This window comes from Canis lupus, chromosome 8, assembly GCF_048164855.1.
Source record: "Canis lupus baileyi chromosome 8, mCanLup2.hap1, whole genome shotgun sequence".
Classification (NCBI taxonomy): Eukaryota; Metazoa; Chordata; class Mammalia; order Carnivora; family Canidae; genus Canis; species Canis lupus.
In genome coordinates, this window is record NC_132845.1 from 71857996 (window position 1) to 71879127 (window position 21132).

At 54.8% G+C, this 21132-nt stretch overlaps 1 protein-coding gene and 1 long non-coding RNA gene across 6 annotated transcripts in view; both read left to right on the forward strand.

Annotated features, from left to right (window-relative positions):
* The window catches only part of GTF2IRD1 (GTF2I repeat domain containing 1), a 110834-nt gene that overhangs the window by 84121 nt on the left and 5581 nt on the right, over positions 1-21132 (forward strand). For 4 of the 5 annotated variants that reach the window (XM_072837506.1, XM_072837507.1, XM_072837504.1 and 1 more), the window contains 2 exons: positions 17181-17258; positions 19108-19300. In XM_072837506.1, coding sequence (XP_072693607.1) covers positions 17181-17258; positions 19108-19300 — 271 coding nt within the window. Of the gene's footprint in view, positions 1-11018; positions 11121-17180; positions 17259-19107; positions 19301-21132 lie in introns of those variants that run through there. The other variant, XM_072837508.1, reaches the window with a different exon arrangement.
* Positions 3985-10068, forward strand: LOC140639094 (uncharacterized). The gene is made up of 2 exons (XR_012035945.1): positions 3985-4966; positions 5152-10068. It is a non-coding gene; the product is annotated as an uncharacterized lncRNA (long non-coding RNA).

Here is a 21132-nt window from a genome sequence, read left to right on the forward strand (position 1 = left end):
GGGGGTCTGATGGGGGGGAGCCCAGGGCTGCAGATGGATGGCAGGGCCAGGCCCTCCACTGGTACCGGACTGAGCTCCAGCCCTGCCCGCAGTGGCCCAAGTGACCAAGGCCTGACCTCAGGAGCCCTAGCGTGTGGGCCCAGGAAAGGTGCACACCCTTGGAGCTGCTTGCCTCCTCACTGGGCGGCTCCTCACCTAGCACACACCTACCTGCCCAGGGGCATTGCATTAAAGCAGGGAGGCCAGGCCCGGCATGGAGCAGGGAGGCAGTTGCCTGGGGACTGCACAGGAGTCCCTGCCCGCCTAGCCCCAGGCACCCAGCTCTCGGGCACAGATGTGCATCAGGGGCCACAGGCCACGGGTCCCCACAGAGCACAGTGGTAGTATTTGCTGTGGAGAGGGATCTGGGTGAGCCTGGCACCAAGTCAAGGCATTCTCTCAAAACCCAGAAGGGCCCATGGCCATCAACACCCAGGACAGCAGAGGAGGGTGTTCAAGGTAATGCTGGGAAGAAGCAGTGGCAGTGCAGGAAGGAGAAGCCCTCGTAACCACCACAGAACATTCTAGTAGGTCATAAAAACCTGAAGGGAAACACAGATATGCGCCCGTGGTGGAAATTTGGAAGACAGAACTCTAAGTGCCCAGATGGCTGTTCATTTTTATGATGATACATTTCTTCCAGATTTTTCCCCAAGCTTTTTAATTTTACATCTCACTGTTCTATAAATTAATGTACATACACAATGAAAACATAAGCATTCCCCGATGTTTTTAAAACTCTTTATGATATTCCTTCATCAGTCTGCTTCATAGTTATGGAACTGTCCTGTCCCCCAAGGGGTGGACATTGGACACCACCTCACACTGTGGACACCTAACATCTACGTCATGCTTATGATCTGCCAGTTACAAAGCCTTCCCATAGCAGCACATGGGATCCCCCCCAATAACCAATCTTAAAGGAAGAACCTGAGTTTCAGAGAGGTTAAGAAACTTGATCAAAGGGATCCCTGGGTGGCGCAGCGGTTTGGCGCCTGCCTGGAGACCCGGGATCGAATCCCACGTCGGGCTCCCGGTGCATGGAGCCTGCTTCTCCCTCTGCCTATGTCTCTGCCTCTCTCTCTCTCTCTCTCTCTTTCTCTCTCTGTGACTATCATAAATAAATAAAATTTAAAAAAAAAAAGAAGCTTGATCAAGGTCACACAGCACGTGCCCTTGCTTCCGGATCTTTCTTCCACAACAGGCAGCACTTTGCTGCTGCCTTCTGGCTGCCAGCATCTATAACAATGACCCTGCCTCTCCCTCCTTAGGCGCAAAATTAATCCTTTGAGTTTATTCATTTGTGCAACAAAAATCTATTGAAGGGGCATCTGGCTAGCTCAGTCAGAAGAGCATACAGCTCTTGACCTTGGGGTTGTGAGTTCAAGCCCCATGTTGGGTGTAGAGATTACTTTTAAAAATTATATATACATATATTTATATATATGTATGTATGTATGTATGTATTTATACTGCCTACTTTATCGCAAGCAGAATCTAGGAATACAAAATAGACAAAAAATTTCTACCCTTGTGGAGCTTTATTTTCTAACGGGGAAGCTAAGAAGGACAAAGCAATGTATTCAATAGTGAGAAGCGACATGGAGACATACAACACAGGACTGTCAAAAAGACAATTTTAGATAGGCCAGCAGGAGTTGAGGCCTGAAAGAAATAAGGGTATGAGCCATGTAGAAATCTCCATCGGGGAACAAAAAAAGAAAAATCTCAGTCGAAGCATCCAGGGAAGGAGTTAGTGCAAAGGCCCTGAGGCCCTGGACATATTTTGAAAGTATACGGCTAACAGGATTGCTGATGGTGGAGAGTATGGGATGTGAGCAAAAGATTTTGTCCTGAGCAGCTGGAGGGCAAGAAGGGTCCGGATCTGAGTGTCAGGCAAATTAGACACCAAGGTGACCAGGTCAAACCAGATCTATAAACTATAAATCAGAGAGTGTCCTGCTGGAGACGTACAGGTGGGAGCTATTCCACATGTAATGTGTTTGAGTCATGAAACTGGATCACCGTGGGGATGAGTGTCGACAGTTGGAAGGGGTCCAAGAGAGCCCTGGGCCCTCCCGCATTTAGATGTTGGAGATAGGGCAGTCCCGGTGGCGCAGCGGTTTAGTGCCGCCTGCAGCCCAGGGTGTGATCCTGGAGACCCGGGGTCGGGTCCCGCATCGGGCTCCTTGCATGGAGCCTGCTTCTCCCTCTGCCTGTGTCTCTGCCTCTGTGTGTGTGTGTGTGTGTGTGTGTGTGTGTGTGTGTGTTTCTCATGAATAAATAAAATCCTAAAAAAAATAAAAATAAATTTAGATATTGGAGACAGGAGAAGAGACAGGCGGGCGGCCAGGGACAGGCCAAGTGAGAAACTTGGAGGTGACCACTGAACCACGTGCTGCATTCAAGGTCAAGTATGGGAGACCTGAGACTGGACCATGGGGGTTGAGTGTCCCCCAGAGGTCATGGGCAGTGTGGTTAAGAGCAGTTCTGGGGAGGGGACCTGAGTGGAGTAGCAAGCTTCAGAGGGAATGAGAGCAGAGAAATGGGTCGCAGCAGGGACAGATGGCCCTTGAGGGGCAGGAGAGTGATGGGGCGGGTCTACCAGCTGAAATGGGATCAGGAGCGGGTTTTAGAGGTAAGAATAGCCACAGCATGAGTTTAGAGAAATGAGTCAGGGGGAGGGAGGCAAGAAGAGGGACACTCCCCTCCCCACCCCCCAAAACAGGATGGATGGAAGAGGGGAGCTGAGAACTGCGGGGAGATCGCCTGCCGACTCTTCCTAGGGGGACAGGGACATGATGGGGCAGGGGCGGTGGGTCCCAGTAGGGGTGAGAGACTGGTGGTGTCAGGTCCCAGAGGCAAGGGTTAGAAAGATGGGAAGGGACAGTCCTGTTCCATCCTATGGGCCACCTTAGAAGATGGTCGCCACTGTAGGTGACACAGCAGGTCGAGGCACAGAGGGCCAGGGGCTTGGAAAACGTGTGTGCGCAGGTGGATTGGTCCCCAGGAAATGCAACGGGAGCCTTGAGGGCGTCCTGAGCACCAGAGCCTAAGGTCAGTGCCACCTGCAGGCAAAGACCAGCCCTTCTGCCCCCTGGAGACCTAGTTCCCTGCCAGGCCACCGGAATCTGAGACCAGGGGAAGGCAGGCATTCCACAAGCGCGGGTAGCTGTGAAATGACTGTGCCCCGCTTCTGCTGAGCACCGCCCACACATGCCAGGGCCCGCGGAGCCCTCCACAAGCCTGTCGGGTAGACGCCGGGTAGACGCCGTTGTCATCCCCGCGTCGCGGCTGAGCACACTGAAGCTGCAGGAGGCGGCCTGGCTTAGGACGGGGCCTGGGACACCCCCAGGTCTGTGCTCTTCTGGGCAGCGGGGGAGGAGGGTAGCGAAGGAATGAGGCCAGGATTAGAAAAGGCAGAGACCACAACTTTGCTGGTGACTCAAGCTTTATCTTGTAGCATTGGAGGCTTTTTTTTTTTTTCAGTCAACAAAATGATAGGATCAGGTTTGCATTGTCTTACAATTACCATGGTAACCACGCCTCCACCCACCACTGGGTGGATTGGAAAAGCAACACTGGGGCGGGTAAGCCAGGGAGGGGTGAGGAGGCTGACCCCAAGCCGGAGGTGGGTGGTGCTGGGATGTAGAGGTGGCAGCAGTGTGGGAGGGAAGCCGGGGGAAAGTTCCGGAAGGATCACAGTGGTACCCATGCTGCAGGCAGGGTCTCCGGGCCGGTGGACCTCCAGGGGCCAGGGAGCCTTGGTGGGACCTGACTGGTGCTGCTTTAGCACAGGGTGGTGAGGGGGCTGGGCACGGTCCCTGTGAGGGTGGCCGCTGCCACCACCACTCAGACCAGCGCATGGTCAGTGGACAGGGCCTGCGAAGGACCAGAGAGAGGCGGAGCCCCAGGGAAAGGAGATGGAGGGATTTGCTGGTAAGAAGATCTGAGAGCAAGGCCTTTCTGGGAAAGGAAATAACTTTCTAGAACTATTCTCAAATAGCAGTAGCAAAAGAAAGGCTTGTTGGGTAGTGAGGTCCCTGTCCCTGGGGGCATCTGAGTTGATACTGAGCAGCCACTTCCCACCGGGGCCCACTGGGTTTCCCAGCAGGAGCCACTGTGGCTTGACTGTCACCTGCCTGGAGACGGGAGCCCTGGGCATCTAGAAGCGGGAAGGGCTGGGAGGGGGGTCCTCACCCACCACATCACTTCCCAGTGCCGCCCAGCTCCCTCCTGGGCAAGCGCAGGTGACCCCCACCCTGCCGGGCGAGGGGACCCTCCGCTAAGAAGCCAGGAAGCGGCCCCCCCACCCCAGAGCAGGGGCTCCGGGTCCCGGAGACGGAGACCGAGCAGAGCTGCCGACTTCCTGTGTGACTCCAGCAAGTCAGGTTTGCCTGCCTGGGCCTCGGTTTAGCTCCCACTGAAGTGGGAAGGTCCCAGCGGGGGGCACCCCGGGCGCAGGGCAGGGCAGGGCAGCGGGGAGCACGGGGGCGAGAGGCCGGCCAGGCGGAGCGTGGAGGGCCTGGAAGGCCTGGCTTTGCAGCGTGTTCTGGACTCTGCAGACCCGGCCTTGGCAAGCTCTTCCGCTGACGTCCCCGCGGCCGGAGCCCCAGCGCCCCTGCAGGGCAGGGCCGACGTCTCGGGAAGGGTCCCCAGCTGTCTCCGGAAAGTCCCCTCACAGCCTTAGTGTGAATTTTACCTGAAGGAACGGGTTCAGTTCCATCCTGCTGAGGAAAGGAAACCATCACACTGACGCCCCAGAGGCTGAAGTTGGAGAAGCTGAGCGGCGAGTTGGCCGAGGGCCTCCCACGCAGGGGGCTGAGATCTGCTCGCAGAGCAGAGGGGGAGGCGCACGGAGGGCTCTGCTCGCCCTGGTCCCCACCGGGGCCCCTGCTGGGTCTCTGCGAGGCCTCCCGTTCAGCAGGTGCGGCGTGGGGTGGGCTTCCTGGAGGAGGGGACTGGCGTGGGGCTGCTCTCAGCGCAGGGGAGGGGGAAGGGGTCTGCCGGGGTGGGGGGTGCTAAGCCCCCTCTGCCCCCTCCGGCACCAACTCCATCGCTTCTGGGCTGTGTGATGGCAGATAAGTGAACCTCCCGTCTCTGGACCCCCAGGTCACTCGGAGCAAGGGGGGACACCAACGGTCCCCAGGCCCTCCACCCTTCGGCCGCCCCCACGGTCATTTCAGCCTCTGGAGATGGTCCCACGCTCCACCTGCATGTGCCCCCCCCGGGGGGCCCTCCCCACACCCTCGCGCCCGACGCTGTCACGCTCTGGAGAGCTCAAAATAAAACCCCTTTCTCGAGTTTCTAAAGATATCCCAGTTCCAGCGCCAGCCACATGTTTCTCCACTTAATTATCTCTGCTTTTCTTTGTTAATTAGGCTCCAGTCGCAGTCTCCCTGCTGCCTTCCCGGGAAGAGCTGGCATCTGCAGGGCGGGGCCCGGAGGCCTTGGGCAGGTGCCCAGCTGCCAGGCCGGCCTTGGCCCTCTGCCTCCTTTCTTCCAGGCAGGGCGGTGGGGGCCGCTGACCAGCGCCTTGTCGGGAGGCCCCTGCCTTTTCCTGGCCTGTGGCGACCCAGCAGGGTCGTGGCAGCCCTGCTGGTTGGGGAGGGGGACCCCGCGGTTCCTGAAGGTTGTTAGGACTGGGGACTCCACAGAAGGGGGGGCGCGGCTTCATGCTCCTGCCACATTCCAGAAAACCACATTGAAACCAGTTCTCCGGCTGGGACCACCCAAGCTCTCAGAAACAACCAATGCCTTTATAATTGGGCTGGAATTGAGATGGGAAGCGTCGCCACCAGGCACCACGTGCTGAACAGACGTTCTCGCTGGTGCAGAAATGCATCTCTGAGCCACAGGGGTGGAGGCATGGGCACTTAGGATGGTTCAGCCTGTGTGGTTTACTGGGTGGACTCCATCTTTCTCATGGGGGGGAGGTCTGGTGACGAAAGAGGCCTCCTGGTGGGAGGTGAGAGTAGGAGACAGGCAGTCCCATCCTTCTGAAGCCCTCAGCAAGCACGGGGACCAGATACTCCCGTTTGGGAGCTCAGGTGCTGGGCAGTTCCAGGGCTGCAGTGAGGCCAGGGCACTAGGCTGGGTGCTGGGCTTTCGATCAACACCAATTGGAAAAAAACACAAACCCTGCCTCATGGAACTGACATATGGTGTGGGCGCAGAGAATAAGGCACAAAGCATAATAGTATGTTAGATGTGTGCTCAGGAGAAGCGGGCCAGCAGATGGTAGACGGGGTGTGTATTGTCGGGGGGTTGCATGTTAGCTAGGCCGTGGCCTGGGAGTACTTCGGGGTGTACTCAGGGGGTGGTAGTGAGCCGAGGAGCTAGGGAAGAGCAGTGCGTGCAAGGAAAACAACTGCAAAAGTTCACCTACCAGGGTGTCAGAGGAAGAAGGGGAGGACATGGTAGGGGAGGAGGTAGAAATGGGGAGAGAGAGCAGATTGTGTGAGGCTGGATCAGAACATTGGCTGTTGGGGCGCCTGGGTGGTGCAGTGGGTTAAGCGGCAAACTCTTGATTTTGGCTCAGATCATGATCTCAGGGTCATGGGATCGAGCCCCACGGTGGTCTCTGTGCTCAGTGTGGAGTCTGTTTGAGATTCTGTCTCTCTCTCTCTCTCAAAAAAAAAAAAAAAAAAAAAAACTAATAATAGTAAAAAGAACATTGACTTTTGCTCCCAGGTCAGTGGGAGCCAGTGCAGGCCTCTGAGCAGGGGAGAGAGGGAATCCAGTTCAGGATTGAACAGAATCCCTCTGGCTGCTGGGTGAGGATAGCCAGGCTAGAAGCACGAAGAGACAGGGTGGGGAGGCGCTAGTGACAATCCAGACTAGGCCTGGTGGTGCGGGCAGAAGTGGGAGGGCCGTGGGGAGTCAGGGGCTCCGGGTAGAGTTTGTAGTTAAGCCAACAGAATTTGCTGGTGTGGGCTATGAGTCAGAGGAGTGGTGTTTGACCTCAGGGATTCCAGCTGGGCTTCCAGAAGGATCGTGGTGCCGGTAGCTGAGACAGGGCTCGTGCAGGAGGAGCCAGCTGGGGAGGTGTGGGGAATCAGGCCCGTGGTTTGTGGGATGTTGAGTGCAGGGTGTCCCCTAGCAGCACTTCGATGCACAAGTGGGGGATCAGAGGTAGTATCAAATATAATGAAGTATAATTTGGGGAATCACGAGTATGTCGCTGGTTTCTAAAGCCCTAAAACTGGACATCCGGGTGGCTCAGTTAAGCATCTGCTTTGAGCTCAGGTCATGATCTCGGGGTCCTGGGATACAGCAGTGGTGGCTCCTCAGTAAAGCCCAGGCCCCCTCCACAGAGTTACAGATGCCACACAGATGGGGCAGGAGAAAAAGGTGTGCCCTGCCCACTCCAGAAAATAAGGCAGCCCCGAGTTCCCATTATGTGCTCTGTGCAACTGAGATGATGTCCCCGTGATGTCTCTGGTGGTTGGGAACAGGAAGAGTGACACCAGCAGAGGGTCCCGGTTGCCAGGGGAAGGAGGATGGATTTGCCCCCACGGACAACGCAGAGTCCTCAGCAAGTTTTAAGCAAAAGGATGGCGGGGGTCCCCTAGACTCTTGATCTTGAGAATGATTGACGTGACTTGCAGAGCAGAGAACGCTCTTGGGGAGGCCAAGCGGGAAGTTCTTGCTGCAGAGAGCAAGTGAGATGAGCGGTTTGGAGGCCTAACTGGCCGTGGGGTGGGCCTGCCAGAAGTTCCTCTGGGAAAGTGGCCCTTGTGGTGACCATCTGCATTTGTGGGCGAGGGGGCCACATGGGGCTGGGACAGGTTTGAACCAAAGTGCCCCGATTTAGTGGCTTAAAGCAGCACAGATATTATTTTTCCCTGTAGAGTTGTAGAGCTAAGAAACCCCAGATGAGCCTTGCCAGGCTCGAATCAGGATGTCAGGGGCAGGTTCCCTCTGGAGGCTCTGAGGGCAGAACCTGTTGCCTTGTCTTTCCCAGCTTCTAGAAACCACCTGTGTTCCTCGGTCTGGGGAGGGCTTCACTCTGACCTCTGCTTTCACTGCCCCGACTCCTGCCTTCAACCTTCTTGCCTCCTTCTTAGAAGGACTCTCTAAATGTAAATGTGATTACATTTAGGACCCACTTTGGATGATCCAGGATAACCTCCCCATCTCAAGATCTTTACCTTAATCCCACCAGCCAGTGTCTGCCATCATGTAAAGAAAAGTCGCCACAGATTTGGGGAACTAGGATGGGAACAGTGTGGGGCCACTACTCAGCCTGCTCCTGGGTTGGAAGCAGCGACCAGGAGAGGACCCCAGAGAAGGAAACCCAGAGAGGAGGGAGACAGGTTGGAGGGAGCTGTGCAGAGGCTGTTTGGGGATGTGCAAAATCACAGGTGCTCCAGGAGGCAGTTGGAAATGTGGGTTTGGGGACTGGGGGTACAGAGAGGGGGAGAAAAAAACTGCAGTGTAGACAGAGTAGGAGAACCTGCTCTTTCTTCCCTCCCCCCACAAGTGGAAACAAGGTCCTGATAAGCAGTCAACAGGATCACAAGCCTGGGTTTTGAACACTCTGTCCTCCAGGCTGGACGGGAGAGGCTGCCGTGCCAGCTGGTTAGACATCTGGGGCAAGTCCCGGCCCCCACGTACTCACACTGTGTAACCCGGGCCAGGTAGCTGTCTGTGTGCCTCAGTTTCCTAGTCTGTAAAATGGAGGTGTTCACAAGGCCAGCCACAGAGGGTTGTTGGAAAGATTAAGTGAGCAAACCTATGCAGAGCTCGAAGAACAGTGCTTGACTTCTCTAACAAGCATGGCATGCCCGTGGTATTGGGCATCATTGCAGGTGCTAGGGCTTTAATCATGCACAGGTGAAAGCAGACAGGTGTCAGCCAACAGGGAGCAACCACACTCTGTGTTGGGCTGTAGCATGGGATGCTGTTGTGCAGTCACTGGATCGTGTTCTGGAAATCACCCCCGTACCCCCCCGGGGATGCAGCAGGACGTGCATTCTCTCTACCGCTGGCCTGTGCAATCAAGTGCCCAGATCTGTCGTCTTTCCCAAGAGGGGCGCTGTCGTCCTGTGCATCATGCTTAGTACACAGCCTTCTGTGCCTGGCCGGTCATGGCCACAGTTCAGCCCAGGGCTTGGCCGGCCTTGGGGCAGTGACGTCAGTGACATCTGCTGTGTAGCTGGGACCTTGGAGGAAGGAATGGGAACGGAGACAGAAGGAGGTGATTCCCCTTGGGAAGGGTCATGTGCATGGCTGGCACCAGGCAGGATTGCCTCTCCTGGGTGAACCCCCACAAGAAAACCTGGTGTTTGTCCTGCCAAGCCTGGCTGACAGGTTCAAGCCATAGGGCTGCAGGAGATTTTGTAAGAACACCCCAGAGGAGGTGCTGGGCCGTCCTCAATGGGAAAGCAGTACCCAGGGGTTAGAGAGACCACGTCTTAGTGTTAGCACCACTGATTATGGACCTTGTGGCCTTGGTGACGTTGAGTAGGCACCTTGACTCCTGTGAGCCTCAGTCTCCTTATCTGTAGAATGGGGACCATAGTACCTGGAGGTCAGGCTTGTTGTGAGGAGTGAAGGGCAGATTTCCAGGCACGGTTTCCGGTGGGCTTGTCATCAGCAGGTGTGAGATCTGCATCCCAGTGTCTGGCCACTGAGAGGGCAGTGGAAGGGCCTGGTAGCCCCAACACAGGACGCTCTAGCCAGAGAGCCCCATCAGCCATTGTTACGGCTCTTTGGGTGCAGCCTGTCAGCTAGAGGTCACAGAATTGGGCTCCAGGGAAGGGCAGGGAGCGCCTTTCCAGGGAAAGGAGATGGACTGATGTGGACACAGAGCCATGCCCGAGGAAACTCTGGGGGAGAAGGCTTGCTTTCTTCCCTCTGTTCTCCCCATCTCCTCTGGACCTCATGCATGGACCAGATCAGTCATGATCCATGGTTCAAGACCCACTCTGCCATTGTTCATCCCTGCATGTGACCATTGTTTGGTTGATTGATGTAATATTTATTTCATTTTGAAATAATTTTTAATTTCCAAAGAGTTGCAAAGATAGCATAGAGTCCCCAGATATGAGATAGAGTCCCCTTTGACCCACCTAGGGTCAGCAGAACCACGTGCCTTTGTCAACGCTAAGAATTTATCCCCAGGTACCTGGGTGACTCAGTCCATTGAGCGTCTGACTTCAACTCGGGTCATGATCTCAGGGTCCTGGAATTGAGCCCCAAGTCGGGCTTCCTGCTCAGCCGGGAATCTGCTTCCCCCTACTGCTCCCCCACTCATCCTTTCTCTCTCAAATGAAATTAATAAAATCTTTTTAAAAAGAAAAAAAAAGGAACTTAATCTTGATCAGTACAAGATTAACTAAACTGCAGGCTTTATATTTAAATTCCGTGAGTTTCTCCACTAACATTTTTTACCTTCCAAAAGCCACTCTAGGTACTATGTTGCATGTAGCATGCATCTGTTTTTAAGTATTTTATATAAAGAAAAAATAAAAATAAAAAAATAAAGATTTTATTATCTATTTATTCATGATAGACACAGAGAGAGAGGCAGAGACACAGGCAGAGGGAGAAGCAGGTTCCCTACAGGGAGCCTGATGTGGGACCCGATCCCAGGACCCCGGGATCACGCCCTGGGCCAAAGGCAGATGCTCAACAGCTGAGATACCCAGGCGCCCCATGCATCCGTTTTTAGTCTTTCATTCGTATTCTTGCTCATTCGTGTACTTGTCAATGAATATTGCAGTGAATCCCGTGAGCCCACCACCCTCCGAGAATTAGAACACTCCAATAAGGTGCCCCCACCCCCATGCTCTCCCTCATCTTGCCCTCCTCTCTCCCCTTATCCGCGGTTTCGTTTTCCGAGCTTTGGCCACTCGCAGTCCACTGTGGTCCAGGAGCAGGGATTGTCCTCTTGATGGGTCATCAGGCCAATAGTAGCCTAACTCTGCATCCTGACGTCCACACCGCTCACATTCCTTCATTTCCCCACGCAGGCGTTTTATCCTCTCACATCATCACAAGAAGGGGAAGTACACTACAATCCGGTATTTTGACAGAGAAATAGACCACATTCCCACGACTTCTGTTACAATATGGTACAGTTAGAATTCTGTTTTGTTATTGTTCATCTCTTACAGGGCCTGATACTTTGTCATCGGTGTGTACGTCTAGGAAAAAACATCTAGTGCATATACAGTGGCCTGATTATGTGTGATTTGCCTAAACCAAAATGGTTTCCTTTCACTTGCTTTTTACTTTTTTTTTTTTAGATTTATTTATTTTAAAGAGGGGCCGGGTAGGGAGTGCAGAGGGAGAGGAGAGGGAGACTCTCAAGCAGACTCCCCGCTGAGCGTGGGGCCCCAGCCCACGGGGCTCGATCTCATGACTCGAGATCACAACCTGAGTGGAAACCAAGAGTCGGTCGCTTCACCGACCGAGCCACCCAGGCGGCCCCCGCTTTTTACTTCTCTAAGCAAGGTGTGTCCTCATGTGCCAGGTCTGGACTTGCTTTCCTCACTTGCCCTTATGTAATGCGGTGCTGGGCCGGCTGCCGGTCGCTGCTCCGTGGGGTTCCAGCGGGTGACCCTGCCACTCTGCCGTCCTCAGCTGCTTGGGTTGCTTCCGCGCCGTTCCTGTTAGGAAGAGTGCCCCTAGCACTCTTGACCGTACTTCCTTTGACACATGTAAGAAGTTTCTCTGGGGGGTGAGAGCCTCCACCCCACTGCCGCACATGCTTGGCCTCTGAGCCTCAGTTTCTCCGTCTCTAAAACAATGACGGAATTCCTGCTGCACCAAGGCAGGTGGAAAGGTAATGCTGAGCCCATCTTCTTTTTTGACGAAGGCCCAGAGCCAGGAAAGGAAGGTGTTGCTTGCAAGGTGCCCCCCACCAAGGGTGGGGGAGGGCACGAGGCAGCTATTCCAACCAGGTGGGGACCCCTGTGGAGACCCAGCCCAGGCCTGGAAGAGAGGAGGGGAGGGGATGTGTGGAAGCCCTGGGAGAGGGGAGAGGAGGAATCGGGCTCCTCCCTCTCCCCCCCCCCCCCCCCCCCCGCCCCTCCTGCGCGCAGACACCAGTCTGAGCTGCCGACCTCAAGCTGGTGGAGAGGCCCGGGCTGGCTGTGCCGGGCTCTCGTACTTTGCCCTGGGAGAGGGCTGTGGAACCACTGCGGGCAGCTCCCCCGAGCCAGCTGGGTTCCACTGCGCACCTGGCTCTGCTAGGATTTAATAAGCTTGGTTGCTTTCTTCCCTCAGGCAAAACTGCCTTAATCCTGGGGCTAACAGACGGGCGGATTAGAAGGGAGCAAATGAGAGCTACTGGGGCAGGCGGAGCCAGAGAGGAGACCAATAAACCGGAATAAGAGGAAGAGAGGCAGAAATGCCCACAGGGTGGGCCTGTCATCAAGGGTGTCGCTGCCCTGGGGGTAGGGGGTAAAGGTCCCTGGTGGGTGGGGGAGGGTCCTGAGGCCGACCCCCCCCTTATCCCCGCCCCCTGCCCCACCGTGTGCTACATCAGAAAGAGCTATTTGATGCATTTGAGTCAATGGCCTGCCCCCAGATGGGTCCAGCAAACCAGGGGATTTGAGAGAATAAGCACCTGTTATCTGAAAGAGTCTCACATGTCAAGTTTAATTCCCCGAGCCTCCAGGATAACTGAAGCATTGATCTGCTAATAATGTCGGGGACAGCCTGACTCTGATGGTGGGAGGCCTTCAGCTGTTTTACATGTGACATCACGGGATCCTCCTGGGCAGGCCGGGATTCCCATCTGGGGGATGTGGAAACAGACCCAGAGAGGTTGAGTGACTCTCCAAACACCATATAGCATTAGGTGTAGAAAAATCGAGATAGCCTTGCAGTCTGCTGAGCCAGTGGCTCCCATGTCACCAGTCCTAGGCCCCCCTTTCTTCCCACTGCATACAGGTATCCAGGCGGATACACTGGGGGCACGCACACTCCACCTTGAGCCCTGACTGTGACCTCTCCAAATGGAGAACATTCTGAAATGTTTGCAGACACCAGTGTCCTTTATAGCCAGCCTGGGTTCAGGGGAGCTCAGGTAGGTCCCCCCCAGAATAGGTTTGGTGACTTGGGCCTCAAAGCAGTAAGACCAGCCCTGGGGACCATGCCAGGCACGGCCGTAATGTCGTCACTTGGTTCTCGTGGCCTTCTCTGTTGTGGTAGCGACTTTCCAAATGAGGAAATCCAGTGGTTTGGGGAATTGTTCAAGGTCACGAGCTAGCTGAGTGCAGTAAGTCAATCGGAGAAGGACAAACAGTGTACGTTCTCATTCATTTGGGGAATATAAATAATAGTGAAAGGGAATATAAGGGAAGGGAGAAGAAATGTGTGGGAAATATCAGAAAGGGAGACAGAACGTAAAGACTGCTAACTCTGGGAAACGAACTAGGGGTGGTGGAAGGGAGGAGGGCGGGGGGTGGGGGTGAATGGGTGACGGGCACTGAGGGGGGCACCTGACGGGATGAGCACTGGGTGTTATTCTGTATGTTGGTAAATTGAACACCAATAAAAAATAAATTTATTTTAAAAAAAAAGGTCACGAGCTAATAACAGAGGTAGGATTTGAACCCAAGCTGTCAGCTCTCAGAGTAAACACTTAACTCCTGGCCATTGGGCTGCCCTTCAGACTGGGTTTATGGCTGAGGCCCCACAGGGCCCCAGTGACTGAGCTCTCTCCACCCCACCCCATGTCCTCTGAGGCAGTTTCCTGGTCGTTTATTGCCCGCAAGCAGACCAGACTCGGGGGGACCATTCCCCAGTGACCCAGCAGGCCTGGCCACACCCTCTCCAGCTGGTGAGTGTGTGACAGTGGTGGCAGGAGCCTGGCTGTTGGGAAGGGGTCTCAGGACCTGCCCACAACCTACCCAGTGGGCCACTTGGCTGGGCCACCCAGGCCAACAGGGAGCATGGCTCTCCTGCTTGGGGCTGGAGCAGGGACACCACGCTGGGCAGGGGCGGGGGTTCTCCGCCCCTGTGGTCCGCCTTTACCACCCCACGTCTGCTTCCCTCTGAGCACCCAGACGGGCAGGGCTGTCTCCCCTCCAGCCCCAGCCAGAGCCTACCCTAGCCTGTTTCATTCAAAAACATGTCCTTTAAGAAAAATGTAACTCCCTTCCTTCAAATTAAATAAAAACAGAACAATAAAAATGTTTTTTAAATTAATAAATAACTAATAAAAATGAAGAGTTAGGAGAGGCCAGGAGACACCCTTTCTGAGGCCTGGTGGTGTGCACACAGGATGTATTTACTACCCAGCAGCACCTAGCCCCCCAGCACCCTCCAGAGGTGTCAGGGACACTTCCCAGTGCTACCAGCATCCCTCAGGCCGCCCAGGTCCCACTTTGCTGACATTTCACTGCTCCCACCATTTCCATCAGGACCCGACTGCTCTTCCTCTTTGCGACCCATGGTGTCACTCCTCCTTGATAGCCACAGCCTAGTCTGGGGGTGCTCTCCCCTCCCCCTCCAGACCAAGCAGGACTTAGACACTGATGTGTTTTTAGCACCTACGGGATGCCGGGAGCCCCAGCACACAGAGGAGGCTGCATCCCATGGGTAGTGTGGCCATCACCTCTGGGAAGCCCTCCCTGATTCTCAGCTGGGTTAGAGTCCCCCCTATGTGCCCTGGACTGATAGTTATCAAGGCCAGTGGGTCACCACCTGTCACTCACCATCCCCTGCTTGGGACCAGGGCTGTCTTCTGTGGTCTGTGCTAAATGCCCAGGAACAACACCATATCCAGGCGGGATGGTCTTCGTGAAATATTTGTCCAAGACAAATATTGTGTCAGGACAGTGAACAGAAACACTGAGAGGGGACATTACACAACCCTCACGTGGCAGGGCTGGCACAAGCCTGGGTTTGTGGCTTCAGGTTCTGTGCCCTTCTGGAGCCTGGTGTGGCTTCTACCAAGGTGAGGCTCAGGCCTGCCCCATGTGTGCTTCTCTCTGTCCACACAGCCGCCAGAGCCTCGAGGCCAGGGCAGGGTAGCAGAGACACACCTGCACACACAGGAGACCGCCGTGTCCCCAGCCACAGTGACCTCAGCGTACCGGGCTCGTCCTTGAGGTCCTGTGCACTGCCTGGCTTTGGGGAGAACAGCCCTGTTGGCCCTGCCCTGGGCCCTAGAAGAGACAGAGACTCAGGACTGTCAGCTGATAGGACAAGAGATTTAGAGGAAACATCCCGAAGATCAGCCCTTCTTTCCACAGACAGGGAGACCGAGCTCTTGGGGAACCCAGAGCTCTTGGTCAGATGGACTATTCCAGGCACTTAGCAGCTGTGTGGTCTTGGGGAAGCTATTTAACCTCTCTGAGCCTCTGCATCCTCGGCTGTGGGGAGGGGTGGCCATGATGGTGCCCGGGCAAGCTGCCAGCAGAGCATGTGACACTCATTAATGGGAATCCAGGCCGTCCTTCCCTGTCCTGTGGGGTGCCGCATGTCTCTTCGGAATCCCGGCCACCAGAGGAATCCCCGGTGGCAAGGGGGTGGGGTGGGTGTGGAAAACCTCTGCCGCCTCCCTGTGGCCCTGACCCCAGGACTGTGTCAGCTTGTCCACAGGACCTGGAAGAGGGTCAGGTAGATGCTTGTCAGTGTGGGGTCCTGGGGACCACCTGGAGGGCGATGTGGAAGGACGGCTCTACGTGGGGCCGAGTTCCGTGGCTTGGCCCGGCTGGTGGGGCCTTACTCCCCGAGAGGGGGACACACGAGGAGGACGTTGTGTGGGATGCGTGACGTGTGCAGGGTCTCGGGCACCCCGGGGGCCGGGTGGCCACGGTCGAAGGCTCTTCTGCAGGAAGTCCGAGACACGGCACATCTCGTTTCAGGGGAGCGTGGGCATGACCGGGACCAAGCCGGCCCGCCGGCCTTCGGGGGCCCAGGCAGCAGGGCAGGAGCCCCGGGAAGAAGGGGCATCAGGCTGGGAGGGGGGCCCTCCCCTGGCGGTGGGTGCGTGGGGAGCGCTGGACACACACACACCCCCGAGGCCAGGGTCGTCCTGGGCGGCAGAGACGCGGCGCAGAGCCCAGCCCAGCCCGCTAGACGCAGCTCCTGACTTGGCCTCCAAAGCTGAACTGAGTTCTGTGAGATTTTCCACATTAACACAGGAGTTGTTTTTCTGCACAAACTCCTTCTGTCTGTCCTGCCCCGCGTCTCCCAGGCCCTGGCTCCCGGCCTGCTTGCGCCCCACACCCACCCCTGTCTGCCCGCCTGCCCGGAGGCCCAGCCAACTCCCTCCCCAGCCCGGGGCAATAGCCTGCAGGCCCCTCTGCCCCCGGGACCCCTCCATCCTATCCACACCCTCTGCCTCCCCACTCCCCACAACCCCAAGCCTGGCCCAGGCCCCATCTCAGGGCTCACCTGACCTGCTGCTCCTTCAGACCGAGGATGGGAGCGAGGGGAGCCAAAGGTCCAAGAGCAGGTGCCCACAGAGGTCTGCCCTGGGCCTGGGTGCAGAGGCTGCAGCCCCCAACACTCCCCCTGCATGCCTGACTCCCTGCTCACAAGCCTCAGGCTCAGGCCCTGCCAGGCAGCTGGAGCTAGTATCTGACAGCCCCGCTCAATCCTGCCAGCGCCCCTGGTACCACCTTGTGCATCAGCCCAGGTCCACAAACCGTGATCTTTCACCCTTTGGTGCCCTCGCTTGCGTTACTTCCTTCCACACCTTCCCAGCCCACCCCCATCCAGCAGAAGCTGCCTGCCTGCCTTCTGAGAGGACACTCAAACAGCCTCCCCCAGGAGGCTTGCCCAGATTTGCAGAGCGGGGCGGGGGGGGCACCCAGACTCCTGCCGCGTGTTGCTTGTCACACTCATGGCTGGACACTGTGTGTACCACCCCCAGTAGACTGGGGGTTCCTCCAAGGAGGCTCACTGCCTCTCCAGCCTCAGAGTGCTCCATGCCTGACATGGGTCGGAGGTAGGGGGTCCTGTGCTGGGGAAGTTGTTCAGAGAAGTAGGGATGGATGGGTTGATATAAACAGACAACCGGGGCCAGAAACACAGCTGCCTGATGATCATCTCGGTGGGCAGGGCTTGGCACGAAGGCTCCAACAGGTGAGGGTTGGGGATGCCATGCAGGAGCCCATCCAAGGGCCCATCTGGGTGCCACCCTTCACAGCCCCCCTGTCTTCCTCTTGTAGATGAAGATGACGCCAACAGACTAGGGGAGAAGGTGATCCTCCGCGAGCAGGTGAAGGAGCTCTTCAATGAGAAATACGGTCAGTGCATGAGGAGCAGGGCCCACGGGGCAGGGTGTGCGGGGCAGGGTGTGCGGGGCCGCCTTCCTTGGCTGCCCCTCCTTCCCTCTGCAGCCAACCTGGTCTCCTCCACTTCCCCCCAGCTGGCCTGCCTGCTTCCTGGGGACACAGCTACCCTGCCCATGACTGGTGGGAGCCTACCCATCTGAGGAAGGGGAAAGAACCTGTCAGGAGCGCCCAGGGCAATGGTGGTGGTCAGCATCTCCACTCCTGTAGGGGTGGGCTGTGCGGCAGAGGCCATGCCCACTGCCAAGGGCAGGGCTCCTGCATCTGCCCAACACACACTGAGCTGTGGGGCAGGGTCCGATCCCTGCCCTCCTGGGGCTCAGAATCTGTGAAGGGAGGTGGACACAGAATAGGTAAGGGCCATGCGATGCTAGGTGAAGGCATCCTGGGTGCTCGGGCGCAGCCCAGGTGGGACAATTAATACAGTTACAGGGCACCTGACTGGCTCAGTGGGTAGAGCGTGCAACTCTTGATCTCAGGGTCTCAGCTTCAAGCCCCACATTAAGTATAGAGATTACTTAAAAATAAAATCTTTAAAATAAAATAAAATCTTAAGATAATAAATAATAATAATATGGTTACAGCCAAGTACAGTGGAGCTTTCTAGATCATTGAGCTGCCAGACTGTGTATGCTAGATACTTTGTATATGTTACATTTTATTTGTGATGAGTTTAGTATTATTTCCGTTTTGTTGCATGGAGACAGGCAGTGATAAAAAATATGTTTAAGTAGAATTTTGGAGAGTGATAAAGGAGAAGACAAAACTCAAAACCCCAGTAGCAGGACAAGGGGGGTTGCTGGGCATGGGTGGAGCAGGAAAGCCCCTGGGAAGATGGGACACATTAGCCCAGACCTAGTGTCAGGAGGGAACACACAGGCCATGAAAAGCTTGCCAGGCGGCCGGGACAGCTGGGTGACTGGACACCAGCTAGGAGGCCAGAGGGCCTGGAGTAAGCAGCTGGGGGAGGCCCCCGATGTGCAGGGAGGCCCAGGCAGGCCTAACGAGGAGTTGGGGTTTCACTTTGAGAGTGAGAAGCAACTCTGCTGGTGGTTGGGTGTTGGGGGGTTGTCCTTTTCACTTATTGTGAAATCAAAATTCAAACGTGTACAGATGCGGGAGGACAGCGTAGTGAGCCACCCCATCACCCAAAGCCAGCTCCTATGATCACTAGCATCTTGCCAATGTCACTTCTCTTTCCGTGTACACACTTCTAAATTTTTGAAAACAAACCCGACACCCTTTCATATCATCCATAAATATTTATTTTTTTTTTTTTAAATTTTTATTTATTTATGAGAGAGAGAGAGAGAGAGAGGCAGAGACACAGGCAGAGGGAGAAGCAGGCTCCATGCACCGGGAGCCCGATGTGGGATTCGATCCCGGGTCTCCAGGATCGCGCCCTGGGCCAAAGGCAGGCGCCAAACCGCTGCGCCACCCAGGGATCCCCATCCATAAATATTTAAGTAAGAACTTTGTATTTTTTCTAACATGATAGTAGATTTTAGGCAGACATCCTCATTTGTCAGTTCCAGGTATGCACACTTCACAAATCAGGCACATGTGAAATCATTGCACCAGGCACGTGTGGAAGCATCTGTTTTAATGGTCAGCACTGGGCATTAGATTTTTACTCTGCTAAGTGGATTTTTAAAAAGGGTGTGTGTGTGTTTTGATTTTTTAAGCTCTAGTACAGTGGCTGCTGAGCTAGAATGTGCCAGGATCCAGCCCTTTCCCTAGAGGGCTTACTTAGCTTCTAACCTGGGGACAACTTCTCCTTGCGCTGACCCACTGTGTCCTGTAGGTGAGGCCCTGGGGCTGAACCGGCCCGTGCTGGTACCTTATAAACTGATCCGGGACAGCCCTGACGCCGTTGAGGTCACGGGCCTGCCTGACGATATCCCCTTCCGGAACCCCAACACGTATGACATCCACCGGCTGGAGAAGATCCTGAAGGCCCGGGAGCACGTGCGCATGGTCATCATCAACCAGCTCCAGTGAGTGCCCCAGTGCCCAGGGCGGGGTGGGCAGAGTGGGCAAGGGCCATGGGAAGAAGACTGCTTGCATCCGGTCGGGAAGTTCCCAAAGCAGGTGCAGCCAGGAGACGAGAGAGACAGACACAGATAGGCAGGCAAGTGCCTCCTGCTTGCACGGAATCTAGGAGACAAGCTAGCTTAACAGTCTCATCTTAGATATGCGGAAACGGGGGGCACCTGCGTGAGTCAGTTAAGCATCTGACTACAGCTCAGGTCATGATCTCCGGGTCCTGGGATTGAGTCCTGTATTGGGCTCCCTGCTCAGTGGTGAGCCTGCTTCTCCCTCCCCCTTTGCTGTTCCCCCCTGCTTGTGCTTTCTTTCTCTCTGTCAAATAAATAAAATCTTTTCTTTTAAGATTTTTTTTTTTAGGATTTTATTTATTTATTCATGAGAGACACAGAGAGGCAGAGACAGAGGCAAAGGGAGAAGGAGGCTCTCTGTGTGCAGCCCGATGCAGGACTCAATCTCAGGTCCCCGGATCATGACTTGAGCCAAAGGCAGATGCTTAACCACTGAGCCACCCAGATGCCCCAATAAAGAAAATCTTAAAAAAAACAACAACAACAACAACACATAAACATAAGGAAACTGATACCCAGAGTGAGGAAAGGGCTGGTGTAAGTCATGGTGGGTCAGCTGGAACGCAAACCCAGCTATCTTACTCCATCCAAGTCCCTGTAACACAATACGACACACCAGACACACGAGGTGGTTTATAAACAACACGCATTTGCCTCTCACAGTTCTGGAGGCTGGGAAGTCCAAGATCAAGGTGGTGACAGATTCAGGGCCAGGAGAGGACCTGCTTCCTAGTTCCTAGACAACCATCTCGCACGAGTCCTCACATGTTAGAAGGGGTGAGGGAGGGGCTCTTGGGGGTTCAGTCAGTTAAGCATCCAACTATTGGCTTCAGCTCAGGTCATGATCTTCGGATCGTGGGATTGAGCCCTGAGTAGAGTCTGGTTCTGTGCTCAGTGAGGAGTCTGCTTGAGGATTCTCTCCCTCTGCCCCTCTCCCTGCTCATGAGCACGTTCCTCTAATAAATAGATCTTAGAAGAAGAAAAAGAAGAAGGTGCAAGGGAGCTCTCTGGGGCTTCTTTTCTGAGGGTACTATCTCCTTCTAAGGGCTTCTCCCTCCTGACCTCATCTCTCCCAAAGGCCCCACCTCCCAATATTGCATCGGGATTAGGTTCCCACATACAAATTTGGGGTGTGGAGAGGACACAGACTTTCAGTCTATAGCTCCAGGTGTTCTGATTCTAGCCCCTTCCTGCTCAGACACACAGCCCCAACATTCATGGGTGTTTGGCTTTTTCTAACTATACCATTAATTTTTACCCATTTCAATATATTCATAAAATAATATTTAGTACTCCCATCATCCAGAGATAACTGCCACCATGTATCCTTATGGTCTTTTTTTAAAAGTACAATAGTTTATTAGATTATTTTTAGGGGCACCTGGCTGGCTCAATGCAATGCTTCATCTAAAGTTTGTCGGTTTGGGCTCCACATTGGGTGTAGAGATTACTTTAAAAATAAAAAAAAATAAAAAAAATTAACACAAATAAAAATAAATCACACCATAGTTGCTATGACTATAGTTAATAATAGTTTATTGCACATTTGGAAGTTGCTAAGAAAGTAGATCTTAAAAATCATCAGAAGAAAAAAAGATTTTGTGGGGTGTCTTGCTGGTTCAGTCGGTAGATCATGTGATTTTTTTTTTTAAGATTTTATTTATTTATTCATAGAGACACAGAGAGAGAGAGAGGCAGAGACACAGGCAGAG